General features: G+C 38.3%; 1 protein-coding gene across 2 annotated transcripts in view; it reads left to right on the forward strand.

Annotated features, from left to right (window-relative positions):
• The window catches only part of NTRK2 (neurotrophic receptor tyrosine kinase 2), a 202,789-nt gene extending 185,252 nt beyond the window's left edge, over nt 1–17,537 (forward strand). For both annotated transcript variants that reach the window (XM_048930850.1, XM_048930851.1), the window contains 2 exons: nt 14,741–14,899; nt 15,722–17,537. In XM_048930850.1, coding sequence (XP_048786807.1) covers nt 14,741–14,899; nt 15,722–15,907 — 345 coding nt within the window. In that variant the 3' untranslated portion in view covers nt 15,908–17,537. The remainder of the gene's footprint in view (nt 1–14,740; nt 14,900–15,721) is intronic.
• Nucleotides 17,538–20,700: the final 3,163 nt, after the last annotated feature.

A 20,700-nucleotide genomic window follows, 5' to 3' on the forward strand; every position in this document is an offset into this window, starting at 1 on the left:
TGAGAGACAGCATGGGAATATATAACTAAAAATTCTAGGGCCCATTTCCACATGGATTACTTCTGGATACCAATGCACGATATAAAAACATTTTTATTTTCTTTGGAATAGTAGAAAAAGGTTGAATTCTACAACTCAGTTCACACTCAGAGATACAGCCCTATATTTCATCTAAGTGCATTTTTCTCTTTCTCTGTGTACATAATACCCATTCTTCTCAAAATTACCAGTGATTGTATTTTGTAGCACTGAGGTTACCATTAAAATATTAAATGTTTAATTTTTAAAATATTAACAGTCTTGGCAATACTAATGATAAGGCGTTTCTGTGATTTTAACATGTTAAAATGAAGCATTCTGGAAACAAATTTTGGCAAATACCTTACAGAGATCAGTACCTATCCCAGTGCAGCAGGTGTATATTTCTTCTCTTGTCCTTTGAGAACATCGTGTCTTCCAAGGCCTGGCCTTGCCTAGCCAAAAATAAATGGTTTCATGCACAGTGATGGAACATGATCACAGAATGCTAATCCTGGACAGAAATAATAAAGATATTAGTAGATACAGACATTCCTGGTTGTGTATTACAACTTAAAATGAGAATAAGTTAATGGCTAGTAATGATGAAAGACCATTGTCCGAGTGTTAGATTTCAAAAATAAAATTCCTGATACAAAGAAAGAATAGACAAAAGTTTTGCCACAAGATAGAATGCAAATAGAATAACTATTTTGGTGGGAGCAACTCCACGTGGTAGCAGATACAATCCCAAGAGTCCTAGAAGCTTAGGGTCAATCAAAGTTTTGGCATCTTTTCCCCAGACCTCCGAGTTTCACCTGCAGAAAGCCGGGAGGCTTACTCTGGTAGGTAGTACTGCCTGAAACAGGAGAAAGCCTTGTTTATGGCAGTGACACCTGAAAAGCCCAATTCCATGAGGACTTTCTGACAGTCACACATGAACTGTGAAGTCCCTCAAGAGCCCATGGAAGTCGGACTTCTCTCCTGCTGGTAAGGGCCTGTGGGATCCTGCAGGGCAGTGGAAAGCTCTCTGTGTTATCTTAGAGAAGGAACCAATTCTACTTTATTTCATTCCCCACCTCTCTGTCCTAGAGGAAAAATAAATTACCAACTCTGCATTTTTTTGTGTTCTACATGCTGGAGAGATGAAATGATGCACATATTCTGAACATTGCATTCTTTTTAGCAGTGATCATTCTGAATATTGCATTCCTTTCACTGAAGCAGAAAAAGGTTGAGGCGTCTCATAACTTGGCAGTGTTTTGACTGTAAGTCACCTAATGCAGGAGGTTGTTACTGATTAGTTACAAGTGGAGTAGTAATGCTGATCTGAAAGGTATATATAAGACCGGGTCTGAAAGAGTACTTTTCAACCTTCAGCCTGTCCAGAAAAGGAGTGAGCACGATAAGAGGGCTATATCCAGGACAATGCTTGCTGCTAATTGTTTGAGTGATGGAAACCACTGCAACCACTTTGGGGATTGGACTTGATGATCTCTGGAGGTCTCTTCCAACCCCTACAATTCTGTGATTCTGCAATAGATAGATTGTAATGGAATGGAATACATCATTTCCACATGAACTAGTCTTCTGTCATGACCATTTTTTTTTTTTTTCCCCAAACTCTTGTTCATCTTTTCTTCCTCTTATCTAGGTATCCTCTTTCCTGTTGGTACTCATCTTGTTTCCTTTTCCCCGCTCTCCAGAGCAAGGCTGTTGTTACTTTTTTTTACTAGAGGCCTCTTAGTTAAACTGATCCTACTGAGCATAAAGAAGTCCCTATTAGAGTAAGATGACCTAATTTGGGCAAGTGCTCATCATCTTAGGTTAATTCAACAGGGAAGTTTCCCTTGCTTTCTGTAGGGATAAGACAGTCTTGAAGAAGATAACTTCTTCTTGCTATTTTTGTGTCAGGACTGCCAGAGGGAGGACATGGATGTTGGGAAGCTGTCTGCATTAAAGAGCAAGAAATTGGATTGAGTTTCATTTAGGAATTGTCAGATGTAATTCTTGTCTGATAAAACATGGTTTAAAATAATTAACACCCACTTGACTGTTTCCCTAGCTCAACAATTCTCACAGAAAATGGAACCCATTTCTCCTTTTTCATCAAAGATATTGTGTTGATCATGAACAGAATCATAGAATCAGAATCACAAGGTCATCTAGTCTAACTGTCCTCCCATGCCATCACTACCACAAGCACTAAGCCATATCTCGTAGCTCCTCATCCAGAAGCCTTTTAAATACTGCCAGGGATGGTGACTCCACCACCTCCCTGAGCAGACCATTCCAGTGCCTGACCACTCTCTGAGAGAAAAAAAAAGTTTTTCCTTATGTCTAATTTTAGATCTCTTTTGGCACAACTTGTTACCATTTCCTGTTTGTTACCTGGGAGAAGAGACCAAACCTCTCCTCATCACAATCTCCCTTCAGGAAGTTATGATGATGGTAAGGTCTCACTAAGAGTTAAGTACCCTTAGCAAATATACTACAGTGCATTTATTATTGCACTATTTACTATTGTAAAAAGACATCCTATATATAACCAGATGTAAGTAATGTATCAAGATTTAACGACATTTTATGATGGAGTCTTCATAAACTTGTATTAATTCCATTTCCTCACTACAATGTTCATAGTTCTCAGCAGCAGACCACCTAGTCCCTCTTGCAGAAAATTGTGCAAAGTTCTCAAAAGATTTAAACATTTAAATGAAAACAAATCAAATCCACAATTCAATAACTTGGAAGACATTCATTTAAAATGTCAATATTTACATGGAGTTAAAATGCCAGCAAGGCACTATTTTGTCAGTATTATTAGCTAGCTAGTACTAAGCCAACCCGTACATTGAACATGAGACTTGGATAATAACACTTGTTTCGGAAGCTGGAGCATACATACAGAATGGGTTCTGTGTAATGCTTTGGGTTTCCAAACTCAGAATTGTTATGATGTGAGGAACATCGACCCTGTGGGGAAGGATGTGGGCGTCCTGATGGATGAAAACTTAACATGAGCCAGCAGTGTGCTCTTGCAGCTCAGAAAGCAAATGGTATCCTGGGCTCCATCAGAAGCAGGGTGGCCAGCAGGGACAGGGAGGTGATTGTCCCTCTCTGCTCTTGTCAGGCTCCATCCAGAGTACTGTGTCCAGGTCTGGAGCCCCCAGTACAAGAAAGACAGGGAGCTGTTGGAGAGGGTCCAGAGGAGAGCCACAAAGATGATCAGGGGGCTGGAGCAGCTGCCCTATAAAGACAGGCTGAGGGACAGCCTTGTTCAGCCTGAAGAAAAGAAGGCTGTGGGGTGACCTCATTGCAGCCTTTCAGTACCTAAAGGGAGCCTACAAACAGAAGGAGAATCAACTCTTTGAAAGGGTAGATAACAGCAGGACAAGAGGAAATAGTTTTAAGTTGAGGGAGGCAAGATTTAGGTTGAATGTCAGGGGGAAGTTGTTTACAGAGAGAGTGGTGAGGTGCTGGAACAGGCTGCCCAGAGAGGTTGTGGATGCCCTGTCCCTGGAGGTGTTCAAGACCAGATTGGATGGGGCCCTGAGCAGCCTGGTCTAGTATTGAATGTGGAGGTTGGTGGCCCTGCCTGTGGCAGGATGGGTTGGAAATTCATGATCCTTGAGGTCCCTTCCAACCCTGGCCATTCTGGGATTCTGTGATTCTGTTATCCTATCAAGAGAGAATGTAGTGGTGCATCTCCTTTTTGTTAATGAGTGCCTTCTAGTTTGCTCAGTGACTCGTGTTTTCTGAATGGAGACTCCTATCCAACAGATGGAAAGGAAAAGAAAGGGAAGGCAAAAGAAAGGAAAAGGAAGGGAAGGCAAAAGAAAGGAAAAGGAAGGGAAGGGAAGGGAAGGGAAGGGAAGGGAAGGGAAGGGAAGGGAAGGGAAGGGAAGGGAAGGGAAGGGAAGGGAAGGGAAGGGAAGGGAAGGGAAGGGAAGGGAAGGGAAGGGAAGGGAAGGGAAGGGAAGGGAAGGGAAGGGAAGGGAAGGGAAGGGAAGGGAAGGGAAGGGAAGGGAAGGGAAGGGAAGGGAAGGGAAGGGAAGGGAAGGGAAGGGAAGGGAAGGGAAGGGAAGGATTACATTCTAGGTACAGGATCTCTTCAGTATACTAGGGTGAAGCAAAAAATTAAAATAGACTGATGGATACAAGATCCATTGAAAATTACACTGGAAATATACATAAAGGCCAGGACTTGGATTAGTCAAGGTGTCAGTCTGATGTACAGAAAGAATAATAGGTTTGTCTGGCAAGAAAACAAGGAACACTATGCATGGAGGCATGAAGCGCATAACGTTTTAATAAAAACATCATTGAGTGCACTTGATAACACTCTATATGGCTCACCCTAATCATATCCAAATAATGTCATGAAAGTAGCATGGCTTTAAAAGGAAATTCCGTTTTTTATGCAATAATATTTCAAAAGTTTTCCTGTGGAGCAGATGCAAAATATTTTGAAATACCTAAGACTCATAAACATTAGTAGGGTTACACTAACCCACTATCATATAACCAAGTTAAAGAAAGCCCGTTTATAACTTTTAACATGTGGCCTTAAAAAGAGTTTATTATTATATAATACTTGTATTACAAAGTGTGGAGGAGCTTAATGCACAGATCAGGATTTCATTGACCTAGGCACTGTACAAGAGTACGTCTAATGCCAGCCTTGTTTAAATGTGATTTACAGTGCCATATTTTCAAACAGTCTGATATGGGAGACCTAGTGCAAATTATTCCTTCACTGAGCAAAATACTGGGGTTGTAAGCAATCTCAGAAAAACCCAAACTAATGGAAGATTTTCATCTTAGCAACTTGAGACATTCATATTTAAGGAATGTATTTTCCAGAATGCTGCCATGGGGTATATGTGATGGAAAAGCAAGGTGTAGCTGGGTACAGCTTCCTTCTCACTCATATCTTCTCCCTTGACCATGTATGACCAGCATTTGGTGAAGGATGTGAAGAGTACACTGTACAATCTATAATGTGGTGTGAAAGTCCAGATGGCCCTTACCTGAGATGCAGCAGCACTGATGTAGAGTCCAAAAGCCTTTCAGGGGTGACTGTGATCTTCCTCTGTGTCTTAAGATCCTCTAGTAATGAACCAGTTTAACAAGTTTTATATCAGAGAGCTCAATCAAATTCATGGTTCTAAGCCTTCTGCAGGTATAAACAGAAGAGCTAATAGCTCTAGAAGTTTTAAGTTTTAAACGCTGCTTGAGTTATACATTAACTCTTGTGCAATATTTCAAGCGTGTCTTGAGGAATATTTCACGATATGAATTAGGTAAGATTAGCATAGAATTTTCAAATCCCATAAGAAGAAGCATTTTTTCGCAATAGAAGTTATTGTTAATTTTAATGACCAGATTGTGTACTGTTTGATCATATTATATATTGTGTAATAGAGTGATACCGTAGTACCAGTAAGGGGTTAAAAACTAGAATTAGTGGAAAGAAAACAATAAAGAATCAAAAGGCATTAGCAAGACTGTAAAAGAGAAGGAAAATGGCAAAGCCCGTGCCATTGGTTTGTTTATTGGCACCTAGCTGGGCAGCAGCATAGTTTTTCCTCTCTCAGATCCTTGCTGATGTAGATGACTAGCTGCATAGACTACCTTGCTGATAGCATTAATGTAGACATTCTCAATGTGGATCCTGAAAACAGATCAGGATTGTGATGGAGGTAATGATTACTTGCTCTTTAGGCATGCAGAGATCTGCACAGGAAATAAGAATTTACTAATTCTCTGAAATATTAAGGTTAATTTTCTTCCTTTGAATTCATGAAGCCAAGATCTGCCTTCTTCATACTTCCCACTGGAGTGCATCTCTGAACTCTTTTCGTGTTGTACTTGGCAAATTTGATCTGACATGTCTTGCATAGCTCCATATACATAGTCTGTGTACAAACTGAAATAGCTGACATGAAATGACTGACTTCCCTTTTGCACTAATGGTTCAAAACAACTTCCTTATTCTATGGGAAAGACACGGGAACTCAGTAGATTAGTAGATTAGTATTTTTAGGATTCGTGAATCTAAAGATTCTGCCCATTTAATTGCCTCATACTGTGACAGTTTTCTAAATTGGTGTTTGTAGGCCATACAGTAAATTAACCAACCAGGAAAAGAGTTTCATCAACATTGAAAAAACTTGACAATCTGAGGTATTTCAAGTAAGAATGATGGTGCTCCCATGCGGTGTACATTACGGAAATACTTTTGTGACTCACAAGGGAGAGGTAAAGCAACAAACCAAGTTCTGCTTCTCCCCTCACCTCTCATGATGCAATTTGACATGACCAATAGAGACAGACATTACATTACATTAACCTACAGTAAAATTGAAAAAAATATGGAAAAGGGTTTTGATCTTGAGAGATAGTTTTCAGACTATTTTAGGTGCAGAGATTTCATACTGAATGTAAACTGACTTTCAGAGTCTGCACTAATGTACATGGTACTTATTGATGTTGACTGTGCACTGATATTGATAGTTAGCATCTCTTCTCAACACAAACTTTGGGTATAGTAGAGACTTGTAGAGTCATCTTCCATTGCACATTAAGATTGGTTTTAAAATGTCTTTGTCCCTGCTATCCCAGACTCCATGGGGTTAATTGAAAAAGTGAAATTTTATGTTTATAATTGTTTGCTTTGACAATCAGAAAGATCATAGCTGTTGTTCATTAATATTGCATTAAAAATTGTTTCACTGTTGCCTTGGACACATTGTATGAGTCCCTCAGAGCCTGTGGGGATTTTAATGTGCTGTTTCAGCTGTCTCCTGGTACCTGATATCTCTCTTCATCCAGAGGTCTGAGCAGCAGACACTCAGGTGCTCAAGTGGGAATAGTACTAGGGTAGAAGTACAAGTGTTACAGCATCCACATTTTTAGAGCAAAACACAGGACTTCCTATGAGCTCAATATTCTGAGTTTTCAGTCATGCATGACATCAGAATGAACAGTAACAGTATGCTGTTGCATAACTTTGATATGGCAAGGTGAAAGAATACAAGTTGGTTCTAGAAAAAATGGACCATCTGCTTCCACGGGCCAGCTTTTCCAAGTCTTATATCTCTCTGCTTTTTCTCCGGAGTCGCATATTCTCAGCTTCAGAAATGAATCCAGATGTCCACTGAAACAGTTACCTTTCCTGTTAATTTAACACAGTATTCCTCCTTTTGATTTCACTTCAATTATAATTTATTGTTTATGTCTAGAAATTATTCTTATCTGAAAGTAAAAGAAATGATACTCTAAAGAAATAGGGTATTTTTTTTGTGTTCATAGACCCTTTATCCTGAAGCACTCAAGAGCTGTAATCTGCTATGTCTGAGTGCTGCAGATTTCCACAGGGTTAATTTTCTTTCTGTCCCTTTGACTCAAAAATTTTTCTTTTAATCAGAAATATGAATCATGTCACCCTCTTCAGCATTTGTCTGATCTTACCTCAAGGGTACTTCATATTACTTTCTTGGAAGGTTAAGTTCCCCATAATGATTTAACTACTACACATTGTTAATTATGCATTATGGTTGACTGACCCATTATGATACTGTGGTGTGTAAAACACAATGAAAGACATTGTACATCTTTTCAACTTAGAATTTTAAAAGGACTTTGGAAGAAGCTGAATTATAAGATACAATGGATCATTCACAGGCAATTTCATCTAGTTAATTTCCATCATTCCACCCTTTTGGCATAATTATTTTTAGTGCTCCTGAAGCTTTGCTGAGACATTTGATTAAAAACCTCATTTTGAAAATGTAGGGGCACAACAACTGCTTTTCAAAAGGCCCTTCTTCAGGACTGTGTGAGTAACAGGTGCCTGTGAAAGGTTAAGAAAAGGTAAGTATGTAGTAACATTTCCTTCGTGTACTCTGTTAGCCTCCAGCACTCCACTGCTCAGGCATTTTCTGGGCCAGGATGTTATCATCATGTTAGATAGCCCTTGTCAGATTTTATCCTCCATGCGTGTGCTTAATCACTTTTTGATCCCAGCTAAAACTTGGCTGCTTGCAGTATCTTGTGGCAATGAATTCCATAAGCAACCGTTTGTTACATGACCGAGTGCTTGTTTTAATCTGTTACAAATCCTGCCATCTACAAATTTAATTTCTTTTTTTTGTGGTTCTTATGTTACATAAAGCTGCTAGCAGTTGTTTCTTCTCCATCTTCTCCATGCTACTTACAGTTTCACTGAGACTAATGAGTAGAATTTTATCTCCAGTGGCACAAAGCTGACACACAATATTGAACTCAAGTTCCACAACTGGAGAGAATGTACATTGTAATAAATGTTATTCTGGACATTGTTTTGTTTTTTCTGTACCAGTACCAGTGGAAGAATTAAGAACTATAGACATGAGCCCCTCTTGAATAAAAATGAGGTAAAGCAGTGTTAAAAATGGAAGTGAAAACATATTCAGTTGTTGGCATACAATCTTCATAAGTTATTTCATAATTCATAACCTCGTGAGCTGCAGAGGTATGGCTTATCATCCAGACTGAGATCGTGAAAATAATATATTGCTTTTCTGCAAGTGGGTATGGCAAGACTGATGATAGTTAAAGAGGAGACATTGACTTTGTCTGTAAGGCCATGGCATAGAAGAAATGAAAATAACAATTATTGATTTTTTCTTGTGCTGTGAGAAATGTTTTCCCGGATTTTATTAGGAGGAAAGAGCAGAGGTTCACCAAGAGAGGAGAGGGTTTTGGTTTTAACAGCAAGACATGCTAATCTTTGCCAAGAACATATCATTGCAGTTACATAGCATTGCAGCCCTGATACGGGGAAACAATTCAGAAGACCAAAACACAAAATGTGAAAACTACCTTGAAACACTGTAGTCTCAAGTTTCTAGGATGCTTTATTAGAGCAAGTAAATGATGCAGTGTGGTTCCAGTTTAACAAATTAAGATCAAGCTGCGTTAAGGACACCAGGAATGTACTTGTCACATGTAGTTATTTTAAGCAAATGCTGGGCGGTGTTGTCGCTTTCATGACAACCATCCTGATTTGCAAAAGGCTTGCCCTCCGCTTGTAACCAGAGGGACACTGTAGAGATGTGTGCAGCAGTCAGGCTAAACAGCATATTGGGCAGGGTCACGGCTGAAACCCAAGGGTTAGGCATTCAGCTTCATAAGACTGAGCAAGTAAACAGATTACTGTTTCTACTGTTGCTAAAATAGCACTGGTTTTCAGAGAATGGACAAACAAGCCACTGTCACACACTACTGCAGTGTCACACTCTCTCAGAGAGTGGTCAGGCACTGGAATGGCTGTCCAGGGAGGTGGTGGAGTCTCCATTCCTGTCAGTGTTCAAGAGGCATCTGGATGAGGAGCTACAAGATATGGTTTAGTGCTTGTAGTAGCAGTGGTAATGGGAGGATGGTTGGACTAGATGGGTTGTAGGATCCTTTCCAACCTTGTGATTCTATGATTCTATGAATCTATGTGAGAGAATCATGGGAATCTGCAAATGCTGAACATAAATAACGAAGTCTGGTTTCCAAATCTATGCAATTGATTGCTGTATTTTTTACTGCATGAATTCAGCATAATCAACTACTGTAAGCTGGAAATTGAAAATAAGGGAAAAATAATTACACTGTACAGCACTTGCAAAAGTCGGAGACTGGTGCACTCACAGAGAGCTGAAGCCTCTCATATATGACCACCATCATTTAATGGAAAGAGAGATTATACCAGTTGGACCTTCATCTTTGATTATCCTGCAAGCATCCTGATGCATGGCTCAGGAGTCATGAATCCCTATGTAGCAATCTCAGCACCACAGCTCACACTGTTACTATGGTAAGCCTGGGCTGCAGCTGGCATGCTTTGCAGAAGTGGGTCATCCACTCATCCCTCCCTCTCTTCCAAGTGTGAATGAGTGAGGGATGAACCTGCTGTAAATTGATTGAGACACCATCTTTACACATTTCTTGCACCTTTCCTGGTCCTTAGCTTCTATCTTATCTGTGTACTCACAAACACAGTCTGTGGATTTGGAAACAGTCTGTTTCTTCCACATAAAAAAAATGGGTTTCTCCCAGTCCCACTCATATCCTCTTGTTCCCAGCAGGAGCACAAGGCTTCATTTTCTTGTTCTCAGTAAAAGAACGAATCAATTTCTCTACAAATGTCAGGCAAGAGGTCTTTGTGTTCCCACAGTGACTGGGCAGTGGCAGTGAAAACAGTGATTGGAGCTGCATGTTCACAGATATATTTTCACATGACATACAAAAATTGCAGTGATTGATTACCTTGATCTTGATGATAGTCAGATAAAGGCTCATGTAGTAGTAATATTTATGTGCCTTAATGTTTCCATTGAATTTTATGTTGAAAATCAATGGCTACATTAAATGGATGGATGGAGAGATGGATGGATGTGTACAGTCTTGGGCAACAAAAATCACCTTCCACAGGGTTACATGCTATAGGGAAGTTTCCTTCTTAAAATAGAGGCTGCTGCATCAGAAACACCTTGCAAAAACCTTGCAAAGCCAGATATGGAACTTATGGAGCCAGAAAGCAAGCAAACTTCAGCTGACTCTAGCTTTAGGCGTCCTGCTTCAAAGTGGTGGAAGCTTTTGGTGGAAGCTTTAGGTGTCAAGCTTCAAGACATGGTGATCCTTGAAGCTTGATGTTTGTAAATAGGAAGAAACAATGTCCAAGGTATGTTCACTTGGCATCTTTCAAAGTGTAAGTTCATTAAAAAACAAATGAGAGCTAAAAGTGATGTCAAGTGGAATAACATTGTTTTGTTGGAAGTAAAGCATCTCATGCATTGAGCAATGTGGCAGTTTCTCCTTAGAGAATATCATAGCTCACTGATGTAGCATAGCAGTCTCCTCCCTGTGGATAGTCCGCATATTGCAAAAGTTAATTCAGTGGGCTTTCTGGCTTAGATTCCAGCCCAATATTGCTAGTAAAGTTAATAGAAGGCTACATAGGGGCTTGCTTGCATAAACTGATGTTTTCAAGTATGTACTTATGTCACAGGAAGGATCCATTCAACTTTAAATAAAAATGAACAAAAAATGCAGCTTCCTTCAGGTGAGCATCAAGAAAACTTACCCTTAGTATCCAGAAAATTGTCATTTTGCAGCATTTTTGTAGCTACAGAAAACATTTTAAAGTGGTAGCATGTTAAGTTAAAACTGTAATATATTTAAACCCGTCATAACCATAGCTAGATTGAATATAAAGGTGTTGTTCACCTCCAGTGGTAGTCTGCTTAGCATATGGCTGTTTACGTATCAAGCAGCACTGCAATTATAGTGTGAACATCAGGAGTGAATGCTGTAAGATGCTTGCATTTTTTATTATACACAGAAAGCATCCCTTTTAAATACTCAGAACCATTGAAGTTTAGTCAGTATACTCATGCTTACTTTCATTGATCCTTCTTGGGAAATACCCCATAACTGTGCTGAGAGTTTGGCAACAAGAGCCAAAAGGCACTCTGCCTCTTTTCACTGCTATTAATGACCTAGCTGTGGGTGCAGGTAGGTACCAAAAGCAGCTCACATTTGACTGGCAAATTGTTTCAGGCAGCCTGAGAACTATGATGTCAAGCCCCAGGCTACAGTTCAAGAAGGTTCTGAAGCACGTGCTTCATTTTGAGCATGTACCTAACACAACCAAGTAATAGTTGGCTCAGTAACCACTGATCTCTAATAGAGAAAGAAATGTGCATTTAGAAATAGTGCCTTTGATCTTACCCTGATATATGTTTTTGATGTTGCTGAAATCTTCATTAAAGCTGAAGATGTTCTTGGACCAGAAACAGAAGATGCGCGGACCGCCACAAATGTTGCTCAGTGTTACACAAGTTTGCTCTCTTTGTTGCACTGAAATCTGGAAAAAAAAAACAAAAAAAACATATAATAATAGTGTTGGTACTTTTGCAAAGAAGTTAAATATTATTGTCACAAAGAGTCTGAGGCTTGGGAGGTAACTTTGCTTAATATGGTAGATATTGGCCATGATAGAGTTGGAGACATCTCAGAACTTCTTATTCCTGAAACAATGTTTTTCCCAGTTAAGTCTTCTGCTTTCAGGAACAGAAATGGACACAACTCCAGGCGAAGCTATGTGGGCAGACACCAAAGAGCCTTATGTTTTGTGCTTATCTGTAAATTGAATTCCTGGTGAGGACCAGTACTGATGAGCTGGTCTTACTAGGTCTACCAAGAGAGACACATAAGTCTGTTATGTTACAGCTTATTGCAGAACCATCATTTGGTGGTCATTTTTCATCATCACTCTAGAGATATTCATGCAGCTGAATGACACTAGGAACTAGGCTCAGAGCTCTACCACAAGTACATTGCTGTTCAGTAGCAGGAAATGATGGAAAAGTTTTGGAGAGCGATATTTTTAATTGCTCTTTAAAAAGTCTCTTAATGTAGGATGTGACAAATAAGAAAAAATAGAGAGACTTAGTTTATTGTTTATAGCTTTCATTAATTTTTAAGGAATGAGTCAAAGAAATTGCTGAAAACAACCAATCACAGAGGCTATATGATGAGCAGACCTAAGAGCCATTTTAATATTTAATGAGACCAAAAGCCTCTCATCACTAATCATCTTTTAATGGCACTTGCCCTTTGGCCGGGTGTATGTGACTGTATGTTTCAAAGGGACTAACTTTTCTGACTCGCTAATGAAATGTCCCTCAAGGCAGTAGTAAAAGTGGTGATTTGGAGCTGTTTGGTTACCATGTCAGTTTAGTTTATGATAAGGTGGAAAACTGGAGCTTTCTTCATGCATCACTTTGAACTCTCCACATCTTTGAGTAACTTGGTCAAAGATTATTAAAAATACTTATGACCAGTGTCTTACAGGAATTCTGCCAGTCAGAGGGATAAACTGTATCACAAAGACTAATCAGTCTGATCGAAAAAAGCATTTAAAAGCATATATCCATTCTCTGTAAACAGACTGCTCACCTCTATGTTTTCAAGTTACTCCAGATGCTGCAGGTGCAGGGCCTATTTTGAATGGCTCTAGCATCTGTAGACAGCAGCTTGTGCTGAGTCAGAAGATTCACATTATCAGACATTGAACTTGAGAACCTGCCTTTTGTTTAACATCTGAAGAAAAAAGTATTCCTCCTCATGTGATTTCTCAGGTAGAGGGAAAAATGCCTAAAACTAGGCATGAAAGTCTATGAAAGTTTTGTCATGACTTTCTGTTTTTACAGCTTCAGTAGCAAGCATGGACTTGCGGCAACATATGCAACAAAGCTGAGATCTAGAAGCCATAGCTATGTTTTTGGTATACTGTAGTAACACTGAATCATTGACAAATTGCTGGAAATTGATGTTCTGAGTGTTTTAGAAATAATATGAACTTGTATTGAGTCTTCTTTCCTTTTGCTGTTTTAACATAAGAACAAAGAATGTTATTTATAACAGCATATGAAAAAATCTAACAAGGAAAAATGATGCATTGAATTGACAGAACCTTGAAAGAGCAAATATGGTTTCATAAGTAAATACGTTTTCACACAGGAAAAAGATAATTAATCAAAATTTGGTGTCCTTGAAAAATTTTTCCTGTTTTCTTACTTCCTTGGAAATATTCACAACTGTCTTGGTGTAAAAATTATCAGAATGCTTATATATCTACATCACAGTACCACTATTTAGAAGTACTTGGAGTAGATTTTTTTAATGATGTGGTCGTGTCAGAATGGGAAATATTTGGAACAACTGATCCTTTATAAATTGGAAATAAGGATTGTATTTGTTGATTTAAATTAAGGTTAGCTGATGACATTTTATGGAAGCATTTTTGGAAAACAAAGAAGTGCTTTATGTGATTTTCAGAAAGTCAATAATTCAGTACAAAGTTCCTTGGAAATTCAACATAACTTGATTTGGGACAAGGTTCTATGTCTTGCAAGATGAGAATATATCCAAAGGACTGAAAATTTTGTAAAGCTACGTGATACTGCATAGTTAACGGGGAAAAAGTAATTAGATGTATTGATTAACTTGGAAATTACCAACAGGCGATTTTTTTTCAATCTAAATTAAGAGATTAAACCATGTAAATTTTGATCCTACTACATAATTCAGTCAGTTTGATTTGTGGTTGGAATGTAGTTTCCTGTTTTGTATATGATAGTTTAGTTTTGAGAAGGACCATGAGGTAATGAAAAGGAACTTAGTTAATTCCATTACTGCCTTTGGCTGATTTCAGCTAAGCATCACACATGCCACTGCAACATTGTGGATTTCAGTTGATGTCATTGATTTTGTAGGAGAATCATCAGGGCAGATTTCATTGCATGGGTTATTTATAGTTTCCTGAGTCTTAAAATGGAGAGTAAATCTCACCTAATTTGAAGTGAAAAAGTAGGCTAAATTAATTAATTTATAGTTCCTTGGTCAGGAACTGCCAAGTAAATGTTTGTACTTCAAGATGAGTTTGTACTTCAGAAATAGTATCTTTGGAGATTCTGCTGAAAAATCTACCACAGTAGTGACTGTCATTTGAGGAGAGGAGTTTGGATCACAACTCCCCATTTAAGAATAAAATCTCTTTGAAGCAAATGGCAAAAGACAGGAAAAGTAGAAACAATGAATGCACCCAGTTTAATATCTTAATACTCTCCCTTGATTGGATCTGGAGGAATTATCTCTAACTTTTTCCTTTTTTTTTCCTCAGGTTGGGGGTCACACCATGCTCCCCATTCGCTGGATGCCTCCAGAAAGTATTATGTACAGGAAGTTCACCACTGAAAGTGATGTCTGGAGCCTGGGAGTTGTATTATGGGAAATCTTTACCTATGGCAAACAGCCATGGTACCAGCTCTCAAACAATGAGGTATGTGCAATATATTCCAAACTGCTTGTGGGTAGGCTTGCTTTTTATGATTTTTATAGGAGAGAGACAACAGTGAATTTATCTAGTACAGGCAAAAAGTTTAATATCAATTATTTATTATATTTTCATAAATATTGTGGTTTAATTTCTTCTTTTTCAGCCTTTCCTTCCAAGGTGGATGGAATTTGTTCAAGCAGAACTAGGTTGGAATGTAGTTTCCTGTTTTGTATATGATAGTTCAGTTTTGAGAAGGACCATGAGGTAATGAAAAGGAACTTAGTTAATTCCATTACTGCCTTTGGCTGATTTCAGCTAAGTATCACACATGCCATTGCAAAAGTGGTTACTGAAAAGCATTATTAAATAGATGTAACGAATCAGGAGCTCTCTTAATGTACTGAGAATAAAAAGTAATGCCTTTCCAGAGATTAGCCGCAGCAACGTTCAAAAGGCATAAGGAGGGACAAAGGGGTGCTGATGTTTTCTGTGAGCAAAGTGAAAAATTATCCTCTGAGATTAAGTGTGGTAAAGAGATGGGTAGCAAAAGAAGATATGGGAATGCTTCCTGACCATCATTTCCTTAGAACTAAAAGGGACGGACATGCATGATGTCAGTGAGGTTATTGCTCTTTGGTAACATACATTTACAGTGATTTTCAGGATTGCATCCTGCTCCCCATCCATCTACCTGGACATACAGTCCTTCACAGAATTGGCTGCCACCAGTGAGGCTGATGTGATCATCAGCAGCTAGTTCTTCTGTGGATAAGACCTATGTAGTTGTCACAGCTATGTTGATTCTTTCCTTCTGATCTCTTGCAGGTGATTGAGTGCATCACTCAGGGCCGAGTTCTTCAGCGACCTCGCACGTGCCCCAAAGAAGTGTATGACTTGATGCTGGGATGTTGGCAACGGGAACCTCACATGAGGCTCAACATCAAAGAAATCCATTCCCTCCTTCAGAACTTGGCCAAGGCATCTCCAGTCTACCTGGATATTTTAGGCTAAAGTCTCATAGCATTTCTTCTTATGGGCTGTGTGAATGAATGTGTTCTACTGCCGCTGAACTCCATTAAAATGTGTTCTTAACTTTGACAGTATTAATGACAGAGTTATGGAGAAGCTTTTAAAGGGCAAGCAATGTACACTTCTCCATCTGTAGACACAGTATTGACTTTTTAGACTTTACTGAGACGTATCTTTTCTCTCTCTCCCTCTTTCAGTTTCTATCATCTTTTTCTTCTTTCCTGTCTTTCTAATCAATTTGGCTTCTGCATCATTGTAACTCTGCATAGACAAAGGCCTTAAAAACCTGATCTGTTATATCAGCAGACTCTCCAGTTTGCCCATCACAACTAACAATGCCTTGTTGTATTCATGCCTTTGATGTGGATGAAAAAAAAGGGAAAATATATTTGACTCGAACTTTGTGATGTCTGCTGTAAAGATACTGAGAGTTTCTATGGATTCACCTCAATTTTTTTGCTTCAGCATGTGGGTGGAAAAAGAAGACTGGTATTCTTTACATGAAGAGTATTCCTTGCAGAGAAAAAGCCAGATGAAAACAAGACAGTGTTGTGTGATCCACTATCTGGAGGAACTGTGGGATCAGATGGCATCAAACCCCACTGAAAACATTGAAATGATTTGATGGAAGGCAAGAGGAGGTTTAGCACTTTCCCTGGAGAGTCTTTCTGAGGAGTAAGGGGATTCAAGGAGGTACTTTGCCAGTAGCTTTCATTGCCAGATACAAGTTTATGTTAAAAGGGAAAAAGATGCTGCCAGCACTGCACGTAATTATGTTGCAACGTGATAAGTGAACACATGCCCTTACTTCGTCTTCTAGTAGAATATTGTCATGCCACTGGTACATAAATGTTCTCCAGCAAGTCTTTTAATAAAGGCTGAAGCTAGGCTTATTAATGTACAGTAGTAATTTCAGGATCGCACAACGAAACTAAGGATTTTGATAAGACAGGACAAGCTATGGATGGTGGGGCAGATGTATCTTACACTCTGCTTGTCCAGAAGCATATTTTTTTTTTTCAAACCGTGCGAGCAAAAATGTGCATGGTCTCTGTCAATTAATGCCCTTTGTGCAGAAACTGTCACTCATCTTGTAAAACACCTTAGTAGGCATAGCAAACTCATAATGGTATAACTTATATTTCATTGAAAGGGGATAATCAAAGACATTAGCTATGTTAAAATGCCTTTACAATGTTACAGATACAATAGACTGATACTACATGAATAATCTAAAGCATGGACATCACTGGTTATATTTGAGCCATGGCAGGGGATAAAGTGAGATACCTGGGGAAAACAAATTACTCTGAGGTTATGGCTCACTTCTCAGAGTGCAAAGACCTTGAGCTCAGCACCATGTTTGTATTGGTATTAGTGCTGTCATTACCAACATCCAGTCTTTCTTAAATAATTTCTTTTTTGTTGGATGGGCACTGTGTGTGTACTTTTTGCATGGCCACTGTGTTGATGACAAGTGCATGGGCATATCTGTTATTTTTCAAACCGGAAGTTGGAAGATTTCAAATTTAGAGTTAGGATTATTTTTAATATGAATTCTTACAAGAGACAACCTACCTTATCTATTCCTCAATACTTTTGCCTCCCTCTGTGAGGGGACGTTACTGCAAAAAAAAAAAAAAAAAAAAAAAAAAAAAAAAAAAAAACCAAAAAACAAACAAAAAAAAAACAACAAAAAAAGCAACAACAACAACAACAAAAAAAAACAGAACAAAAAAAAAATCTTTGTTTTCTTTTTCTCTTTTTGTTATTTCTGATTGGTATGAGCCAGATCAAAATAGTCCTTCATTTTTGTGTTGGGGATATTTTATTTAATAAATTAAGCATTTTATTTTTGTAAGTGTTCTCATAACACATTTAATATATGATTTGCATGCATATATTATTTATTGAGGTACTTTAGTTTTCTTTCTTCTGAAGCTTTTAGAGCTAGCTTATAAAGATTTTGAACGTTTTCAGAATAAAACAGTTCATTGAACAACGACGGAGTTTTACCCTTCTCAATGTCATTGAAAGGGCAGCATTACAAATAAACATGACAGTGTATCTATAAAGCCATACTCAGTATTTCTTTATATAACAGGATGTTATTTCATAATTGCTACTGAACTGGAAACACACAAAAAGCCAGAGGAAGATTCCTACAAAATGGGCCTTAAGATTTTATCTGGACTGTCCTGGAAATACATATAGAAAGCTAGATAAAGACTGAGCATCCACTGGAACCCATTCACTTGAGAATTTGAGTTTCATCTTTTAAAGGAATTTGAGTCTGATTTTCAAAATAACAGTTGTGGAAAAGAAAACTGTCCACTGATACTGTGTGGTGGGAGAAGGCTGCAGTTGACAGAGAGAGAGATGCCGACTTTCTGCCTGCTGTGTTCTATCTTAGGGTCTTATGAGCTTGAGGAAAAGGCATCTGAGATGCTCCTTCTACTGAAAAGCGGGCTCCAGCCTGAAAGCAAACAGGTGGGTTTGGCAAGCACTGAAAGAATGAATACAAAAAAAAAAATCACCACCAACAAAATAAAACAAAACAAAACAATCCAAACTCGCAAAACCTTGAAATCATAATTATTGGCATCTTCTTTTTGATTTACTAGTGAGACCACTGCAGTCATTTCAGAAAATGAATAATGTTACAATGCATTGTGCAATAACATAGCAGTATGTTAAACTTCTAGAGGACCAAATGTTCTACAGAGCCACCAGTATGGTAACCTTGACCTATATCATTAATGTTCTTGATGGCGCATAAACTGTAATCAGAGTAGACAAGCTATAAACAGTAGCTATACATATTTTGCATTTGTTCATGAAAAGGTGGGTAAGTGTAGCAGAATGAGCAGAGAAAAAGAAGAAATATTCTCAAATCCCAGTAAAGGGTGAGTATATGTGCATATTCATCATGCTTGCACTGTCCACTAAATTGTGTACACTGAGTAACTATGACAATCAGGCTCATTTTAAAAGTCTTTCTGGACTGTGCTATGAACTGATCATATATATAATATATATGTGTGCTTGCATATGGCATATATATATACACACACACAGCATATACATGTATGCCTATGTCTGTTGTATTTTATTTATATGTGCAGACATGCATGCACATTATGTATGGATTGTGTGTATATGTATAAATTTACATACACCTACGTTATAACAAATGATAATTAGAGTGCTATTAATAAATTAACTAAGTCTGCTGAGTAGCCAAAATCACATTTTCTTTCGATGTTTCTTTTTCTATGTTTCTGAGTCAACTTTTTAACTGGTGTGCAGCAGAAGCAATGTTAGAATGCCAGAGATATAACAAGCACTTTTCTCCTCCATATAATTGCATAAAACATTTCTTCCATTTGCATCTCACCTGTTGATTTGTCACAAAGAAATGAACAAATAAGCTTCCAAACTCCAAAAGTAGAGTTTGACTGACTGTCATTTCTGGGTTTGTGCTATTGTTGTTTTGCTGTCCTAGAATAACAGTGCAGCTCCATTAGCATTTTATACTCATCTGCAGTAGCGAAATAATTCCAAGCATGAGCTGGACTATTCAGACTGCAACACTACATGTAGCACATTGAGAATGCCAAAATTCAGCAGTAATAATTGCAGCAGCTGCCACACTGTCCTTCACTCTCAGTTGATCTACAGAACCCAGAACTGGTGGTGGTGAACAGGTATTTGTAAAGCAACAGCACCCCATGATACATGATGGAGTGTGCCCTTTTAAAAATGACTTCATTCATTTTGATTTGTAAACCAGTATATCTGTATATTGTCCATGGTTTAACAAGTAATGCCTATATTTTACTTCCTTCCTTTTTCACTTTTCCTTTTTTTTTCTCTCTTTCTCGCTCACTTTTTCTTTCATTTCCTTTCTTCTTCTCTTTCCTATTTCTTTCCTTCTATTTCTCTATTTCTTTCATCTCCTTCTCTTTTAGCGCCTTTCTTTTTGATTCTCTTTTCCTCTTGCCTTCCTCCTGTATACTCTTTCCCACCTTTCTCAGATATTGTTTTTGTTGTGATAGATGTAGACTTTATAAAACACTTTAAAAAGAAATAAAACAACAACCCATGATCAGGTCACTGGATGAATAAGATGCAGTGCATATGTGTTAGACTATGTCTGAGTTGTTGCAGCCTGTAAGGGAATTTCAAATACTGCTATAAAATGTGAGGGAGGTAGCCAGGGAAGGGATGGTGAATAGATCAGGGTTTCTAATCAAAGATGAAGGTTTTGATAGCACAGGAAGTTGTATTTTCTTGTCAGGGCTGAGATGAACCACTGCTGCTGTGAATCAAGAGGTCCTTTAAGAGCCTTAGTTAAAAGACCTTTGTTTGGGCTGGGGTGGGGGGTGGGTGAGGGATGCTACATTCATCATAAATATGAAGCAAAAAAAAAACAAACAACAACAAACAAAAAAAAATAACAAAAAGTCTACATGTTGCAGGGAAAACACTGTGAATTTCACAATAGCAACCAAGTGACTATTTTGCCATCTTTTAAACATATGTCTCAGGAGAAGAAATGGGAAATGATGGGTGTATTATTTTACCGTCTATGCATTCTAGACCAGGTCTGTGGGGAATTTTTTTGTTTGCTTGTAGAAGGTTCTGAGTGATGACTGGCTGGTATTTTATAAACACCAAGTACTTCGTGCAAGGATGATAGAAGCTGCCAGTAGTAAGGCCATTTGATTGGAATATGTAAGAAAATAAAATCTTTCCAGAGGCCTATATATTGC

Source organism: Lagopus muta, chromosome Z (genome assembly GCF_023343835.1).
Source record: "Lagopus muta isolate bLagMut1 chromosome Z, bLagMut1 primary, whole genome shotgun sequence".
Classification (NCBI taxonomy): Eukaryota; Metazoa; Chordata; class Aves; order Galliformes; family Phasianidae; genus Lagopus; species Lagopus muta.